The following is a 19732-nucleotide window of genomic DNA, read 5'->3' on the forward strand; positions in this document are numbered from 1 at the left end:
GTCGGTCCAGCCCGGCCTCGAACTCACAGAGATCCGCCTGCCTCTGCCTCCCGAGTGCTGGGATTAAAGGCGTGCGCCACCACCGCCCAGCGTACTAAATTAATTTGAGGTGGTATTTAAACAACAGTTGCTATACTAGCTTGCAGGGCATGCATACCTAAGCATATCCAAGGAGGCTGGAAGAAGGTGTCAAATGCCCTAGGTCAGTGGTTCTCAACCTTCCTAATACCTCAGCTCCTTACTACAGCTCCTCATGTTGTGGGGACCCCCAACCATAAAATAATTTTCATTGCTACTTCATCACTGTAACTTGGCTACTGTTATGAATCATAATGGAAATATCTTGTTTTCTCATGGTTTTAGGCGACCCCTGTGAAAGGGTCATTTGACACCCCAAAAGGGGTCACGACCCACAGGTTGAAAACCACTGCCCTAGAACTTGAGTTACAGGTGGGCAGTTGTGAGTTACAGGTGTCCAGGTCCGCAGCAAGAGCTCTTAAATGTGGCGCCATCTCTCCAGCCTTCCCCTCCAAAGAAATGCATATACACATATGCATACACACATGTATACTCACAGCTTGGCCATGTTTACGTGTTGGGAGTGAAAGCAATGTATTTTTGATATTAGGGCGGGATGAATGTACATGTGTGCCTGCCCGATGTCACCAAAAGGTGTGCAGGTTACTAGCCCAGCCTTAGCAGGGACAGTGGGCTTCCAAGTGCATTGAGAGCGCACCTGAGAAGATCACCTCCTTTGCCCAAGCTACTGCTAATGTCAAAAACCACACCGAATGTCATCACTGCGGAGCTTTTTATTGAGACAAATTAAAAGAAAAAGGATCGAATCAAATTAAAGGCTAATCATTACTATCTTCTCATGGCTTGTACTGGTTTGTTAATTTTATCAGCTCCTTTCTTTTTTGTTTTGTTTTGTTGTTGTTGTTATTTTTTTTGTTTTTTGAGACAGGGTTTCTCTGTGTAGCTCTGGCTGTACTGGAGCTCTCTCTGTAAACCAGGCTGGCCTTGAACTCAGAGAGATCCATTTGCCTCTGCCTCCTGATTGCTGGGATTAAAGGTGTGTCCCACCACTGGCAATCTTATCAGCTTTACAGAAGCAGGAATGCTTCCATTATTCTCCAAATACACTGCCCTACCTCACCCTGGGCCTGGGTTCCTGAGTGTGAGTGCTTGATTAACAGAGGTCACCCTAGGAAGAAAGTTTGAAAGTGCTGTTTTTCTTTCTTTTTATTTTATTTTATTTTATTTTATTTTATTTTATTTATTTATTTTCAGTTGTTGCACTTTTATTTGAGATAGGTCTTGTGTAGTCCAGGCTGGCCTAGAGCTCATTGTAGCTGAGGACATTCTTAAACACCTTTATCCTCCTGCCTCCAGCTCCCAAGTGCTGGCCTTTCAGGAGGAATCCACCACCATAAACAACCCTTTCACAGGGGTCACCTAAAACCATCGGAAAACACAGAAGTTTACATTATGAGAGATGGGACTTCTGATAACTTTTAGAGACACGGTATCCACTGAGGCCTCTTCCTTTCTTCCCCTTGTTTATTATTTGCAGTTTTGTTTCGTTTCTTTATTTAGTGTATGGAGGTTCATCAGACGACTTCTTCTGTGGGTCAGTTCTGCCTTCTCACTCTGTGGGTCCCAGAGATCAAACTCAGGTTACTAGCCTTGCAGCAAGTGCCTTTACCTGGCACCATCTCTCTGGCCCTATTTCATGTATTTTTCTATGTCAAGGTCTCGTGTAGCCCAGGTTGGCCTCCAAATCACAGTGTAGCCAAGGATGGCTTTAAACTTCTGATCTCTTGTTTCCCTTACCAGTGCTGGAATGATGGGAGTGTGTCATTACCCTCAACTTGAAACTGTTGGTTCTTTAGCTCCATTTGCCTCATCTCTGAAGGACCTGTGACTGTAGTCGCTTCACTTCAGTTAACTGTGGAGTGAGATGGGATACTGAGTATACTGAGACAGCCTTAAGAGAAGATGGTTGCTGGAGAGAAGTCTCCTTTGTGTAAATCCCTGCTCTGAGTGACTCAGAGCTGCACATCACATTCCCTGCTGTTCTTAAGGTTTCCTGCAACCCACAATTCTCCTTTAACTGGAAACCCAGCCTTGTCTGCTTAACAGGGCTTAAAGGGCCAATAGGAAGCCGATGCCCATGCTCCCCGTATCTCTGCCTACAGCTGTCATCCTCCATTTACAAAAGGTCAGAGGGAGACAGTCATGCTACCCTGCAGCGGTGGCCCTGGGCTCTGTTCCAGCTGGTGGCAGTTGCCAGTGGCCTGGCCTTCCCACCCGTCCTGCTGCCTCACACTAAGGGTTCCTATGGCTCACGGCTGTGCTTTCCTTCCAACTTTAGCCATCCCTCATGTCCGCACCCGTCAACTAATGAAAATAATTAGCTTGCCCTCCCCGCAACCACCGCCTTTCTCAGCAGCAAAGGGAGTTCCCCGAGGCGGAACCTGTCAAGTAGGGGCTGTGATGCTTGTCCCACTGAACACGCTCGGGGTGCAGAGCCTAATAATAAAACTGTCTGATGTTATGAGGTCACACAGCAGACTGCGCATCTCTCTATTTTTGGGGGGATTATTGTCCTTAAGGTAATCCCCCCCAAAAATAGATGTGCTATTGGATTGGAGTGCTATTGGATTGGAGTAGGAAAGAGGGCATCTATAATGTTGACAGTTTAAGTCCAAGGAAGCCCTAAAAAAGATGAGGGCACACTACCCCAGGTCTTAAATATCAAAGTGTGTGGAAATTAAAGACCCATACCAAGATGCATTCACCTGCAAATGTTTCTGAGCAAGGTTCCAGCTTGCAGATCGCTGTTTGCAAGCAGGAACCCTCAAGGGCACAGGCTCTGTGTTGGATCCAACACACAATGCATGGGAGCAAATGGAAAATAAATCACCTTGGTGGCTCACACTGTAAGAAGTAGTTAGGATGCTCGCACAGTGATAAAATATTTATAATAATAGGCAGCATGTTTCTCTGAGAGGCACTCAGGGTTATGTCCTTTAAAAAAAAGTGCTCCTGTTTATTTCTGGATAAAAACTCATCCGTTCTGGCTGAGCCAGTCTCCAGGGTAACAGGTCCTCCCAGAAAGGAGGGAGGAGGATGCTCTGTGGAGTCCTCCCTCACCTTGACCATCTCAGACATCCAGTGTGCATCACCAGGACACCTAGAGGCCAGGCCAGAGTGAACCCGCTTGTCTGTTCTAGTCTCAAGAAGTGAATCCTACATTTCCCTGATTGAATGGCTGAGGAGACTGTGGCTGGGACAGGTTCTGTGTCCTGAGAAAGGACCTCAGTCTATGTCTCCCCCTTGTGTCCCCCCAATGCTAATTTCGTGACTTTTCTTTGGAAAGTGGGTTGGGTAGTGAAGGGCTCCCTGGAGCCAGCCCTTCCCAATGGTAGTTTTGTAGTTTTGCCCAGAAAGTTGTAAAGAAGCATCAACTTGGAGCCCAGGGAGATGGCTCAGTGGGTAAGAGGGCTGGCTCTGCAAGTGTGGATGCCAGAGTGCCAGTCCTTAACACCCACATAAAAAGCTGGGTGTGGTGGCACATGTCAGTTACCCCAGGGCTGGGGCTGGGAGTGGGGGCAAGACAGGGGATCTCTGAAGTTCATTTACCAGCCAGCTTAACCAAATGAATGAGCTCCAGGTTCAGTGAGAGACCCCTGTGAAAGAGGCAGGAAGGCTAATGTTGACCTGTGGCCTCTACATACAATTGCACACAGGTACACATGCACCCACATGGCACGTGTGAACACATGTAGATCATACACACACAAATAACAACAATGATAATTACACATTTCCTTAACTTTATCTTAAAGGGGGATGGTATTTAGACAGAGTCATGTAGGGAAATGATGACAGATAATCCCAAGGTGTAGGTGCAGCTAAGTCTACTCACAATGGAGATGCATATTCATGGTGCTCTCTGGGTTACGTATCACATAGGACACATTACAGTGAGTTTAAAGATTTCAAGATTAAGCAACACCTCAGTTTCGAGTAAAGCATTTCCTCTAGTTACTGCAATCCTAGGCAGATTGCTCGGGTTCACTGTTCTGCAAGCATTTTGACCCAAAGTCAGCACAGTTGTTTGTTCTGTTCCCTGCTTTGTTTGGTTGGTCGGCTTTGAGGCAGAAGTTAATGTAGCCCAGGCTAGCCTCAAACTCGTTACGTAGCCAAAAAGATACTTGATGTTCTGTTCTTCCTGCTGCCACCTCCCAAGTACTGGGATTACAAGCGGGAGCCACCATGCGCAGTTTTCCAAGCGCTGGGCCTAAACCGGGGCCTCCTGCTTGCAAGCAGGCCTTCTGTGCACTGAACCCTACCCTCAGCTAATTGGTTTAACAGCCTTGGTAAATAGGATATATCTCTAGGCACTTAGGGCTTTATCTGCTGATTGTTCCAGACTCTGTCAGCAGGAAACAAACTAGATCCCAGGATGAGGAATGTCTGTCTTCCCTTCTCGTGTCCTCTTCAGCTTCCCCTGACTCCTTCCATAGTCACTTGACTCTGTTGCTTCTGGGCTTGTGGTGGGACGAAGAGTGGAAAGGCCTGCAGGAGGAAAGTGATGACCTCCAGAGGTCATGAAGCAGAAAGGCTGGGGAAGGAGTCAGGCACAAAGTGTACACTTCAAAGGTTCAGTCATAGTGACCCACCTTCTCCAGCGGACACACCTGGCTCCCACCAACTCCTGAGTCAATCATGAATCTACTGATTAGATGAGACTCCTCCCACTCCAATTCACCAGGTGGGAATCCAGTTTTAAACAGAAGACTCTGTTCACCTCAAAACACAGCTCCACCTCGAATGGGTAAGATAGCTTATTTTGGAACCAACTATAAGTGACTATGGCCCAGGAACACAGATTCAGGTCACCTCAAATTCTGCGTTACAATATGATGACAGTTTTATAGTCAAAGAACAAAGGAAGCCATAGATAAAGGCACCGTCAAACTCAGATGCTAGCTAATAGCACTCTCAGTCTTTTGGTTGGTGGAAGCCAGTGGTCTCTTATGTTGATTCATTTCAGGTTTTGCCTGTTTATCACAAGTATGCTAATTCAGACATAGATGTGGTGATATCTTGCTTGCACAAATAAAGCTGGAAAGACAGTCCATGACTAAATTAAATTAGACTTTGTACCTGCAACAAAACCTCCCCACACCCTGAAGTTCTAATCCTTCAATCATCCTTGCATGGTTCAACAGAAAGTGCAAGTCTTTCCAAGAGTTTTCCTCTATGATTTTGGGAGAACACTTTCTACCAAGACCAGGCACAGAGAAAAACTAGCTTTGACTTTCATGTTTTTAATGCTGTCTGCCCTTCATCATTTCTGTTTCCTACCAAATGGGCCTCACCAAGCATAAATTATCCCTAAGACGGGAAGAATGCCCTCAAAAAGTCCTGGATTGCAAGAAGAAACTTCTGTGGCCTCTCTCTACCTCCTCATTTGCATATCTCTTAGGGAAGTCATAGCGTATAGAAACACCTGCATTTCTGGGTCATATTTGTTTATTTGTTTTTCAGCCATAGTGACCTTGCTCGTCTTGGAGTTTCTGTCCTGGGTGTGTCCCTTCCTCTGTTCTGTCAGATAGGGTAGCATCAGAAAGGAAAACCCTGGTGACTCCACCATGCTGTAAGAAGTTATCAGATTTACAGCTGCCTCTCTGAAGGTGCCTGGTCAATCATTTCCCCTCTCTGGGTATCACACAAAGCTGCATTTCGAAGAGGCAGGAACAACTTCTGGTCTATAAATTGGATGCTTTGAGAAGCCGCAGGATGACTGTGGAGTCTCTCATTTTACCCAGGGGAACTGATCCAGAAAAGCTCTGTGAATTAACTGAGCTACTTCAGTACATTAACTTCTATAAGCGGAATCATGGAAAAACATTTGCTAATCAAAATAATGCAGGAAAAGGCCTTCCACAGTACAAAAGTCATTCTCTAATTCATGCCTTTTTCTTTTTCAGAGCTGATTTCTGTAAGCCATCTTGTTAATAAGAACAACTTTAAATTTCTGCTTCAGGGCACTAAAGGACATGTTACCCCAAAACTCACAAAGGTCCCCCCAAAATCAATTGGTCATACTTAGCCATAGGTTAGGCCTTTAGAAGTTTTAACACATTATTAAAGCTACTTACTGTAGGTCTGGGCTATCTCTGGACCAAACTAGATTATTCTCAGATGGAAACAGACAGGGCACTAGGACAGAGCCCGGAGCACACAATCCACTGGTTTCCTGTTCTTTTCTCAAGATGCAGTCACAAGAGGCAGCTTTTCTCTCCATCCCTGGTAGAGATCAGGTTTGAAATCATGACTCCTACTCACTGTACACACTCAGCAGTTTATGCCCTAAGTGCAGAATTTCTACAATGTGATGATACCCATCTGTGTAATTCAGGTGTTCAGGAAGCTGAGGCAGGAAGATCATGGGTCTAAGGCAAGCCTGGGCTGCATAGTAAGACCTGTCTCATAAAGAACGGAGGAAAGAGGGAGAGAGGGACAAAGAGAGGAAGGGAGCCATCGTGCGGGTTCCACAGCCTCTGGTATCCCCCCATACCTTCCTTCCAGCAGCTGGGAGAGCCTGAGTCTTAACTGACAGAGCAGGTTTTAAGCATGACATTAGCTAGTCTCTCTTGTTTAGGGGCATTTCTGTTATACTTTCTCAAAAGAAAAACCAAGGCTGGGTGGAGTGGTGCACACTTGCAGTCCCAGCACTTGAGAGGCTGAGGCATAAGGACTACTGCAAGTCAGAGGCCAACCTGGCCTACAAGGTAAGTTCTAGGGCAGCTGGGATACAGTGACAAGGCTTTACATTGAAGCAACAGCAACAAAAACAACAGAACTTACCATGACCATGCAGAGTTGAAAGCCTATTCACTTCACCTGGAGTTTACAGTCACCATGAAACTAAAGGATAGCATGTATGAAGTCACTAACCAAGCCAAGCTGAGGTCAGGCCTAGCCCAAAGCCTACTTCATACCGGCTTACCTCCATTGTCCTCTCCAGATGACCACAAGTCCACTGTGGGTGGTGTCCCAGCCCTCACGCTTTCTCTCTGCCACAGGTACCGCCTGGCTGGCCTACCTGGGGAATACCAGCAGAGGAACATCAGCAGCCCAGAGGTGAACTACTGCCTGGTCACCGACCTCATCATCTGGACCCAGTACGAGATCCAGGTGGCTGCCTACAATGGTGCAGGCCTGGGTGTCTTCAGCAGGGCGGTGACTGAGTACACCTTACAAGGAGGTGAGCTGAGAGGGGGAGGGGAACCTCTGAGGGAAACTGGGGGTTGGGGACAGCCAGGCCTGACTGGAATGTATAACTCTCTGGAGAAATGTCAGCAAAAACACAAGGCTTGCCTCAACATGGGTAACAGCTTGCTTATTCTGGAGCCAAATATGAGTGACAAAGAATGTAAACTCAAGTTGCCCCCAAAGATATGTTCTACTGTAGAAATGAGATCTTGTTAGCTACAGAGCAAAGAAGTCATGAGTCAAGACACCTTTCAAATACCTTGGTGGAAAGCTCACAGCAAAGCCACAATGTCACTGTTGCAGGCCTCAGATGCTGTCTGATGATGTTCTCAGACTGGGTTGGTAGCTACAGGTCTTTTTTTGTATATAGCAAAAGGACTTACCATCTTAGGGATGTTAGGTAACCTGTGGAGCTGAGCCAGAAACACTGCTTTTCAGAGCTAAAGAGAGCCCAAGATGATTTGACTTTGGACCTGTAACATTCCAACTCCCCGAAATCATAGACATTCTAATCAGCGAGTCAGCCTTGTAGAAGTTTCAATGAGGTATGTGTTTTATTTCTCTGGGAACTTCCGTTTCCAAGAGCCTTATGGGGAAATCTAACCCTAAGTAAGTCAATGGAATTTTTTTCACTCTTGCTTACTCTCCAACTGCAGCATCACTGCTGAGGAGAAGCATAGTGCTTAGCAGTTTTTGTTCCTCTGGAAGCTGGGGGCAGAAGAGTTGATGTACATCATATATGGAGTCTTGGGAGGGTCTGTGTTTATCTTCAAAATTTCCAGGAAAAAAAAACAGTCCACCATTTTGGCCAAATTTAAGCAAGCTTTTATTAAAAAGATTAAATACTGACTGCTAGGAATAAGGAGTAATGGGTTGGGACCGCAGGTGGCGGGTCCCTAGTCTGGCGCTAGGACCACGAAGATCAAGGTCCTGGGGCAGGTGATGGACCACAGGCTGATGGGGAAACCGAGACTTGTACAAGTGACTCACATTGAAAGTTTTATTGAGGGGGGGTAAGAAAATAAGGTAAAGAGACACGGAGAGGACAGAAGAGAAGCAGAAGACAGGAAAAGTCCGGTCTGTCCCAGAGGAACAGAGGGGAAAGAGAGCATAAGTGGGCATGAGCATGGGTCTTTTTTTTTTAAAGGGGTCCTTTGCACCTGCATGCAGACTAGTACTCATGGAACCCTGGGCTGACCAGGGTACTGCCTGAGTGCATTCTGCCAGGTGACAGGGGCAGGCCAGCAAAATGCCTGAGTCCTCACACTGACCAAAACAGAATTTTGGTCAGGACCATCACCTAGGAATTTTCCAGGTAAGTGACACCGAGACACATATTGGTGGGGATTATATGGGCAAAACCCATAGGCCGCAGTACTTTTCCATGAGGCTTTGTTGTTAGTTTCCAAGAACTCCCAGAATTCCAGGAAGATACCTGGTCTTTGGGCAGGCGGGGCTTAAAGATTAACTTTGGGTCGAACGTCTGATCGTAAATGGAGTCTTGGGAAAGTCGTGGCTTGCAATTGTGTTTTTGATCAACGGGTCAGGACAGCTTGCCATGCTCTTAAGGTTACCTTTTGAAGCAATCAACCGTTCACAATACTGCTTTAGTTTATGCAATATGATTATTGGGAATGGAATTCACAAGTTGTGCTTTTTTTTATTATTATAGAAGTTAACGATGTAAGATCAATAAAAGTTCCACCACACCTCAAAGAAATAATCAGGAAGAATGTCAGAAAGCCGGTAGGTCCTCTCCATACATGCTAAGACAGCCCCAGGAGTTTCTGGGGAGAATAATCTTCCTCTGCATTCTAGAAGATTCCAGTTGCAGCCACAGACAGCTGGGTGACATTCACCACGTGCACATGTCATTAATGTCCTAACAAGTAATAAATAGACCCTTTCTTAATGGCCACGTTGGTCCTAGAGCAACCCAAATCCTGGCTGGGGGGTTGCAATCTCCCCTCATGAGGTCTCCAAGCCTTTTTTCTCTTGCAGCAGTTTATGAGGTTCTCAGTTCACAGGTGTGGTTTTATTTGCTTAGGCATTTTTATTGTTACCAGGGCCTTGACCTTTTTTCAAATGATAAGGTTTCTAACTGCCCACTTCTCTCCCCAAATCCTGCCTCAGACCTAATGTTCCTTGATATTACACGCTGTTATTATCAGCCCTTATTGATTGGCTGTCGGTTGTCATCCAAGAGTCCATAAATCCTCCTTTATAAATTAAAAACAGTCAGTGCTGCCTGCCCAGCAAGTAGCAGAAATATTAAAATGCTGGACAAGCCAGGCAGGGCTTGTCCATCTGCAAGGGAGTCCTGACCACCCATTTGAAGAGGCAAACAGCGGACAGCATGGACAATAAATGCTTGCTTTAATGAGCCTGTTTAATAAAACAACAGTAAACTTGGAAACACTTAAAATGACTAACATGGGAGCTAGAGAGATGGCTCAGTGGTTAGAAGCACTTACAGCACCTATGATGGGCAACTTAAAGCCGCCTGTGACTCCAGCTCCAGGGAGTCTGGTGCCTTCCTCTGGCCTCAGTGAGTACTTCACTCACATGCAAATGCACACACATAATTAAAAATAAAAATTAAAAATTATAAAATTGTGAACATGGGTATGGGCTATACCTTGTTACTATTAACTGACTCCCTCATTTTTACTGCCAGAGCACTTGAGTTCTGAGTACAGCCAGAGGAACCGAGGCCTAATTAAAAAGGTTGCTGAGGCGGGAGACTTTGGCTCTTGAGAGCCGTGATAGGTTTAAGTTGGAAATGCTGAATTGGAAGGCCTCTTAGTTAGGATTTCTACTGTTGTGATTAAAGTAACCACGACCAAAGCAACTTGGGGAGGGAAGGGTTGACTTCTGCTTACAACTGTCAGGTCCTACTCTGTCACTGAAGGAAGTCAAGTTTTATTAAATTCGGGGCAGGAATCTGGAGGCGGGAGCTGATGCAGAGACCATGGAGGATGCTGCTCGCTGAGTTACTCTTCATGGCTTGCTTAGCTTTTTTTCTTATAGCACCTGGGACCACCAGCCTAGGGATGGCACCACCCACATAAATCACTAATTAAGAAAATGTACTACAGGCAACTCTTCTGGAGTCATGCCCTCAATTGAGTGCATCTTCTCAAATGATCTAACGTGTGTCAAGTAAACATAAAACGAGGCAGCACTGAAGAGAAATCCACCGGTGGAGTCCAGGCAAGAGGGGAGGGTCTAACTAGAGACACTACATTGAAAGTCAAAAGAAGAATAATCTGGCTGGAAAGTGACAAATTTTTTCCCTGCTCTGAGGTGGGCAGTGAGAAGGGACCTGGGTGTGCATTTGGGTGGTACATTGTTCTTTCGAACCAGATCACAGACAGGCTGGGGAGGTGATTCAGTTGCTAGAGGTATGAACTGGATTTCCAGAACTCATGTACAAAAGCCAGCTATACTGGCATGTGCTTGTAACCCCAGCCCCAGAGAGGCAGAGATGAAAGGTAAAGACAGGTACTTCAGGCTGTCCTCTGACCTCCATATGTATGCCGCCACTATCACACAAACACACATATCACATGCACATACGTCTGTCATGCTCATGCACAAAGATGACAGAAAAGAAAAATCTCTCGTCATTCCAACTCCTGTTTGGAGCTGGGAGCCATCCCCGAGCAGGTGTAGTTGGAAGCATGCTCTTCCACTAGTGCAGTTGTACAATTCTGTAACTGTTACAGAGGCAGGGGGATGGCTGCTAGAGGGGCCACCCACAGTGTCTGCTCCCTTTCCAAGGTGACTTCTAATGATGGGTCATTCCTGTGGGCTACATGTTTTCTAGGTATGAACCAGCAGAGAAGACTAAGGCTCAGCATGGTGGGGGTGGGGCGGGGGGAGGGGTGGGACGGGGTGGGGGCTTGGGTTGCTTCCTACTTGCCTGAGTTGGAAAGAGCAGGGATGATGAATGCACAGCCCCTCCTGGTCATGACTTCCACTTAGCCCCACTGCAGACCCTGGAGCTTAGTGCTAGACACAGGAAGGTTGCATTTGCAGCTAGGAGGTCACTTAGTGTCCCTGGAGTGTCCTACAGCTGTTGACACCATGTGCTGAAAAGGCCTGGAGTAGGTTCTTCAAGCAGAAAGGGGGGAAATTAAAATGCTTGCATATTAAAAGAGAAAAGAATAACTCATAAAATTAATTGCCGGCTTCATTTGGGAAATCACGGGCGTGTATAGAAACATAATTCGGCAGTCAATCTGGAGACACCAAAGGAGGCCAGGAATGCTTAGCTGGGGAGGGTGGAATTTCAGCCTATCAGGGCCTGGCTCCCTCTCCCTTCAAAGAGGGTCAGGAAAGTACCCTGCACCCCCCCCCCCGTGGGGGGCACTGGGGAAAGTATTTGTAGCTTATGTGGCCCTTTGCTGAACATGGGACTCTGGTAAGCTCTCGGGGAGAAAAGTGGTGGCGGCACTCACAAGCTGCCTGCTGGCACCAGCAGCCAGGCACAACACAACAACAACACACTGTTCCCCAGATCCTTCTTGGGCATGCACGTTCTTCCCTCAAACATGTGTTTCCTTCCAGGAAGCCCCTTCGGGAAGGTAAGCAAGTCACTCCCACCCGGTGGAACCCAGTTTGGTGCTGAGCCCTGAAGTAATTGAATCCACCACTCACCTGTCACATACCCCAGGCTCTTCCGTTAATGAATTATATCGGGTTGCATGGTACACAGTGTGCTGTACCCACCTGGCTCATTTTTTTAAATTTGTTTGTTTTTTTGGCTTTTTTTTTACTTTGCTTGTATAAGTGTGTGTGTGTCATGTGCATGTGTGTGTATGCATATTGGAATGTGTGAGTCCAGGGTGTTGGAGTGCTTCGAGTGTGTTTGCGTGTGGAATTTGACTCCCAGTGTCTTCCCCATTTGCCCTCCACCTTATTTACTAAGCAGGATCTCTGGCTGAACCTGGAACTCGCCAAGTTGGGCTAGTCTTGCTAGCCAGCTTGTCCTAGGGACCACCTGAGTGCTGGGTTTACAGGAGGTCATCAAACCTGCCAGAATTTTTTTTATATGGGTCCTGGAAATCCAAATCCTGATCCTCACGCTTGCAGGAGAAACACTTTATTCACTGAGCCATCTCTACAGTCCCCTTCTCAGCATGTTCTGGTGCCCTGGGCTCACAGGGTTACCTGAGAACTTTTAACTTCCGTGACGCCTCCTGTCTTGCTTCCATCCACCACCCCTATACCTTCTCCATCAATCTCATCTAATAGATTTCACAGCAGTGCCTCCCTGACCTTCTCTGCTGGAAGCATTTTAAACAGGACATATTAGCTTACAAATTGAGCATCGCTGCTCTAATATGGTTTGAGCCAAGTGAACTTTCCAAGGGGTCAGAGGGAAGGTTGGCTGCTCTGTAGAAGTGTGGGGTCCTGGAACAGTGGCACACTGGGAGCTGCCTGTCAGATTTCCATCATGATAACCCAAAAGGTGGTGGGAAGTAACTCGCATTTCATAGCGCTTCCAGAAATCAATAATACTTTTAGTTTCCAGAGGGGGGAAACGCACGGTGCGTAGCTTCTGTGGTGGAAATGCTTGGTGTAATTAAAAGCATTTCTCTTCTGCCACTGTCTGCTTCAGCAACTTTCTAATCGTGTAGAAGCAGAGGGAAAGGACCGAGTCATCAAAAGCCAACTAAGGGTCCTACCTGAGTGACGCTGACTCGGTGTTTGTCTCCTGTCATTGGTGTTGTTCAAAACAGTTCAGCAGCCTTGAAAGACTGAAGAAGGGATGATATGTAGCTATGAGATTCTCAGTGAGTGTGTGTATGTGTGTGCGTGTGTGTGTGTGTGTGTGTGTACGTACATGTGTGCAAGCCACTTGGAGTATAAAATGTAATCCAATGGCTGGGAAGACGATTCAGTGAGTAAGTGAGGACCTGAGCTTGGATTCCTAGAAGCCACATAAGAAGCTGTGCATGGTAGCACACACCTGAAGTCCCAGCACTAAGAAGATGGATACAGCCACATCAGTGAGTTCTGGGTTTAGGGAGAGACCCTGCCTCAAAAAACTAAGATGAGGGGCTAGGAAGATAATGAAGTAGGTGAAGTGCTTGTTGCATAACCCTGGTGTCCTGAGTTCAGACTCCCGGGACCCCAGAAAAGTGAGCCACAGTAGCACAAGTGTCTCTATTCTCAGTGTGCTTGTACCAGGAGGTGAGAGGCAGAGGCAGAAGTAGCCAGTGGCATTCCATCAGCAAGGCAGAACAGATCCCATGTCAAAAAAGGTGGGAGGCAATGACTGACATCCAAGTCATCTTCTTACTTCCACACAGGTGCTATGACACCCACATACCCATACTCATACACCTCACATTCATACATGCACACTATACATATGTATGCATATATATATACATATTATATATATGTATATCCCACACATATCACATATGCCATGGCATGCACATACTCATACTCACACATACACACACTCATACATGCACATTCACCACACATTATAATATATGTATGTGTGTGCTCCACACATGTGCCATAGCACACACACTTTTACTCACACACACATTCATTATACATTGTATATACATATGTATACACACACCCATACAAATGTAACAGATTACAGTTACATCCCCAAACAAACCCATGTAGATTAGCAGACTCCCTCTATCCATTTTTAAAAACACATCCATTAAGACACAGATGTTGATTTTTCTATCAAGGGTCCAAAGATGAATTATACAATAAATCACCACTTGGAGTGTACCAATGTTTCCCCTGCTTTTATTTTTCTTATCATTTTTCTTTTCATAACAGGTATGTTTATGCTATCATGATTCATTCTAGTCTCAGAACATTACCTTGTAATGAAGGAGGAATATTTTATATTTTAAAAGAAATGGAGAAAAAAACCATTTGGTTATCCACATTTCAAGAACATTAGCAAAGCTCCTAAGTGCTCGCTTGGGCTTTGAGAGGTTTTCTAAAGTAAGGATTATAAATGAACACTCGTTTGCAAAGCCCTGTTCTGATCTCCTCTTGGGAAATTCTCACTGTGGCATTAAGTGACATTGCACAAAAGATTTGTTTCCCAACCCCAGAGATGCTCTAACCTCAGGGTCTCCTCAACAGCACAACGTTCCAGATTCTTCTAGCCTTATCCCAAATCCTAAAAGCCAAGCAGAGTAAATACAGGCTAATCTGTTGGGTAAGGGCTTAATGTGGTCTCCTGGAGTTTGGAGGAACCAGGAACAGAGAGGCTCGCCCAGTGACGTTTTCAGGGATGACACTGTACTGGTGCCACCGGCATCCCTTATCTTGGCTGTGCTTTTCTGCTCATTACCTGATTTCATTTACCATCCATTAATAGACACCGGGACCATGTGCCTCCCTGTTTTACAGAGGGAAATAAATGGAAGCTTGGAGAGAGGACTGTGGTTCCCTCAGATCATATAGCTAGAAATGCTGAGAAAGACTCGAACATAAAAGTCGCTCAGCTCGCCTCCCAGACTGGGCTTTTACCGCAGCGCTCTGCCATCGCCAAAGTGTGCTGTTCTTTTTTTACACTCTGCATATATCAAGTCTGGTGGGAGTGGCTCTCGGGTTTTCTCTGTAGCTTGTAAGTGAAATAAAAAGAAAATGAATGTCATCTCTCTCACACTCACATGACAAGTAGTGGGCACTGGAAATTTTTCATTGCAACGTACAATAAGAAATCTGTTTCGCACACACATATGCACATATACATACACATACTTGTTCTCTCTCTCTCTCTCTCTCTCTCTCTCTCTCACACACACACACACACACACACACACACACACACACCTGCACATATCCATAAAACAAAAACAGCTACTTCACCAGGCTCTTTGATTGTTTCTATCCTGTTTCATTCTGCTTCAGTCTCTTAGAAATGCTACTATGTAGGCTAGAGATGGTTCCATAGGTAAACTGCTTGCTATGCAAGAATGAGGACCTGAATTCACATCCTCTGCACCTACACATGAAGGAAGGGCAGGCATGTTAGTATATACCTATAATCCCAGCACTGGAGAGTCAGAGACAGGAGGATCCCTGGGGCTTGTGGGCAGCCCCTGAATTAGGAGCTCCAGGTTTGATGGGTGTGGGGGGGGTGCAACCTGACTCAAAAATGAGATGGAAAGTCAGGTGTGGTGGTGGCACAATCCTTAAATCCCAGCAGAGGCAAAGGCAGACAAATCTCTATGAGTTCAAAGCCACCTTGGTCTGTATAGAGAGTCCAGCCCAGCCAGGGCTACATAGTGAGGGCCCATCTAGCTAAATAAATACAGTAGAGAGTGATTGAAGAAGACACCCAGTGTGGACCTCAAATTTGAGATGCATAAATACGCACACACAAACACACACACACACACACACACACACACACACACACACACACACACACACACACACTGAGGCCAATGAGTTGATTTCCTGATCCATTAGTCATTTCTATCCTACAGTTTTAAGAATGATGAATTGAGCAATATTGACAACTGTCTGATTTGACTGCCATCCCTTTCAAAAAAATGTTCCCATGGAACTTAAGATTCATCAGGATTTGGGTGGAAACTATACCCAGCTATAAGTCAAACAAGGTTGTGGGCAGAGCCCCTGAACTTAGGCACTGAGTATGGGGAGGGTATGGGGTGTGGGTTCCAGCATCTGGACCCCACAGCTGACCTTGAAAGGAGAACAGCTAGTTCTCAGATTGTCCTTCAACTACTGGTAAGAAACCCACAGGAATGGTGAAGTCACCTTAACTTACTGTGGCTGTCACTTCATTTTATGATTTATAAATGTGTTTCCTTCTAGTCTAGGAGCTCTGGGAAGAACTGTGTCTGAGTGGTCTCTTTTGTATCTCTGTTCTTTGTTTTTTATTTGTTTTGGTTTAGTTTGGTTTGGTTTGGTTTGGTTTGGTTTTTTTCGAGACAGGGTTTGGAGGTTGTCCTGGAACTCACTCTGTAGACCAGCCTGGTCTCGAACTCACAGAGATCCGCCTACCTCTGCCTCCCGAGTGCTAGGATTAAAGACGTGCGCCACCACCACCCAGCGTATCTCTGTTCTCAAATCCAAGTGCAGCACCCAACACAAACAAGCAAGGCAAAAAGGGATGGCTGCTTAAGACTAGATGCCATTCATTTATGTTACACCGCTCCATACTGTGCCAAGGTGGCCTCCATTTCCAACCCCATGCCTGCCTTCCGACCTGGCTCCTCTCTCTGTCTCAGAATGTAAGGGCAAGGAAGTTTGAATGTGTGATTTGTGTTTGATTTTTATAGGGACCCAAAGCAAAGAGGTTTTTAATTTCTAGTAAGATCTTGGGCTTTTAAAGCATTGGAATTTTTATGGAATAGGACTTTAAAGTTACATTTTATATTATCATATTAACATGAGATCTTGGGGACAAACATGAAAGGGAAGATCATAGTTTCACGGTGAATATGTTTGTATAGCAAACAGACAGGAGTAGAATGCCCTGGTTAGGTTATATGGTCGATTCCATACAATTTAGAGTCACCTAGAAAGAGGTTCTTGTTTGAAGAATTTCCTGCATCAGATTGATCTGTGGTCATGTTTATGGGTGGTTGTTTTTCACTGATTGATGTGGGAGCAAGCTGTATAAAGAAAGTTACCTGAGGGTTGGAGATATGGCTCAGTGCTTAAAAGGGCCTAGGTTCAATTCCAAGCACCCATATGATAGTTCACAACCATCTGTAATTCCAGTCCTAGTGGCTCCAATGCCCTGTTCTGGCCTTTGAGAGCAATGCACATAGTGGTACATGGTTGTACATGCAGATGAAAGCACCCAAACACATAAAAAATTAATATGAGCACAAGCCTGTAAGCTACCTAGTAAGCAAAATTCCTCCATGAATTCTCTTTCAAATTCCTGCCTGGAGCTTCTGCTCTGACTTCCCTGATGGACTTTGAGACCTGAAAGTATAAGATGAAGTAAACCTTCCTGCCCCTAAGTCATTTTTGTTTGGAGTGTTTCATTGCAGCAGCAGAAAGCAAACTAGAAGAGAAGTTGGTACCAAGAGTGGGTATGTTCGGCATCCTTCCTTCCCAAAGCACAGCCTCTAGCATCTAGCTCATAGACTCCAGCCCACACAGGAGCCAGAGATAAGAACATTTCCTTCCATGCTCAGCTGGAAATGCCCCTGCAGGGCAGATGCCTGTTTGTCTCCCTAGAGGCTTCACCCTGTGTGACCAGGAGATACACTGCTCAGTGTTGCAGAGAGCTCAAGGTGGTGACCTGGTCCCACATGGGCCAGTAAGCAAGTGTGTGTGTGTGTGTGTGTGTGTGTGTGTGTGTGTGTGTGTGTATGTGTACAGCTCAGCCAAAGGCTGAAATGGAGAGTGGCCCACACACAGAACAGTAAGGAAGCTTGTATGTCAACTTGACACAAAGCAGAGTCATCAAGAAAACGCTTCCATAGGGCTGGCCTGAAGACAAGTCTGTGGAGAAGACGTCTTCTTGACTGAGGATTGGTATGTGAAGGGCCAACCCATCATAGGCAGTGACACCTCTGAGTAGGTGAACCTGAGGTACATAAGAAAACAAGCTGAGAAAGCCAGGGAGCAAGCCAGTAAGCAGCTCTCCTCCATGGCCTCTGTTTTAGTTTCTGGTTCTGGGTTCCTGCCCTCCTTGAGTTCTTGTCCAGACTTCCTTTGATGATGGACTGTGGTGTGAATGAAACAAACATCGGGTACTTATGGTCATGGTGTTTTAGCACAGTGGTAGAAACCCTAACCAAGATGGGAAGCTCAAGCGCGCCACTTCCTTCATATTTTATGACATGGCCTTTAGCAATTTCATATACTGACCATATTCACCCCATTGCCCTCTCTTACCCCTCCCACTCCCTCCATCCTACTTCTTCCCAGTACGCCCTCCTCCTACTTCTGTCATTGCTTTGTTTTGTGATCCACTGAGTCTATTTAGGGTCACTTGTGTGAACATGGGCAGGGGGTTATGTATTGGAGCATGTCAACTTAGCAGTGGCTCAGCCACTAAGGAGCAATGCTCAAAGTTGTACGCACACACACACACACACACACACACACACACACACACACACCTTGAACTTGCTGTCACAGTATAGAGTCAAACAGGACACACTGAGAATAGTAGTTAGAACTGTGCTGTCTTGGTTCTCCTTCTCAAAGTTGTGTGTGGGAAGTAGTTCTTACTGCTCGATCACAGGTTGTTACCTGCCGCGTCAGCCACTAGGTGTTCCATCTTCCCATCATCTCTGTACGAAGCTTACAGGTAGTTACTATTTGCTTCCTGTGGGTTATTATTTTGTATATGTGTGTACATGCAACCCAGTATGCCACACTGACAGCAGTAGGCTCCTCCCTAGGCCCTGCAATCTCCCCACCCATGGGCTTTGACCAGGCTCACAGTACCAGGTATGAGTCCCTCCTTTAGAGTGAACCCCAAGCCCAGTAAGAAAGCAGTTAACTGCCCCAGTAACAGTTGTGTCACTCTGGTACCAATGGGTGCGTCTTGTTTGGTAGATTGCTATTCTAACGTGCAGGGTCCTCTGGTGGGGTTTCCTCCCCAGTGGCCTAGGCAACACCTTTCAGCACTAAAAAAGCTAACCTGAGGGAGGAAGCTCCATTAAGAATTGAGGAAAAAATAAGCTTAGAAAGAGACACGCAGAGCTTGTAAAGCATTAGTTCCTTGTAAAGGCTATTAAAAAAATGCTCAAGAGTATTTGTGAAAGAATTGTTGCCCTCGTGATGTGCTTGAGATGTTTAATGAAGTGTGAACATTTGGGTGTATCAGAAACTGTAAGAAACAAACAACACAAGAGCTCAGCTGTAGCCCAGAATGACCTGGAATTAACGATAACAGCCATCATATAGATTGTAATAAATACATCCACCTGCTAGCGGCAGCCAGTAACTCTTGCTTTTAATGAGCTCCCGTCTCCTGTCTGAAAGGCATATGCTTTTCATTCCGCCAGGGTACTAGGAGAAACAGATGCACGTGAATCCACAGTAAGGTCAGATGGATAACTCAGTCCCTAGTATCATAAATTGAGAGCAGGAAAAACAGGACATGCCATTGTGGCAAATGCCCACACCATCTTGCTTGGGATTGCAAAACTGCCAGAAGCAGCTCCCAGCCAGCCCCTTTCTGCTGTGTAGCTGGGATGAGCTCTAACCGTGAATATCATCAGAATGAGGAGAGTCGTCTCTGGGCAGAGTGGTCCCAGAGCCACATAGAGGAGATGACAGAAGGGAACACAGAAGTGCAGTCCTCATAGAACACAGCGCCATGCAGGAGCCTGAGTTCAGAGCTTTCGTCCCCTCAATGCTGACTGTGCAGTCTGCTGCTCCCTAAAGAATAACATGTCGTGGCTGAGGCTGTGACTCAGTCAGTAGAGTGCTTGCT

The 19732-nt window shown here is 45.9% G+C and overlaps 1 protein-coding gene across 2 annotated transcripts in view; it reads left to right on the plus strand.

The window, feature by feature from the left end:
- The window catches only part of Sdk1 (sidekick cell adhesion molecule 1), an 880893-nt gene that overhangs the window by 680981 nt on the left and 180180 nt on the right, over positions 1-19732 (plus strand). For both annotated transcript variants that reach the window (XM_040751271.1, XM_040751272.1), the window contains exon 17: positions 7104-7285. In XM_040751271.1, the coding sequence (XP_040607205.1) occupies positions 7104-7285 (182 nt within the window). The remainder of the gene's footprint in view (positions 1-7103; positions 7286-19732) is intronic.

Source organism: Mesocricetus auratus, unplaced genomic scaffold (genome assembly GCF_017639785.1).
Source record: "Mesocricetus auratus isolate SY011 unplaced genomic scaffold, BCM_Maur_2.0 Super-Scaffold_100008, whole genome shotgun sequence".
NCBI classification, from domain to species: Eukaryota; Metazoa; Chordata; class Mammalia; order Rodentia; family Cricetidae; genus Mesocricetus; species Mesocricetus auratus.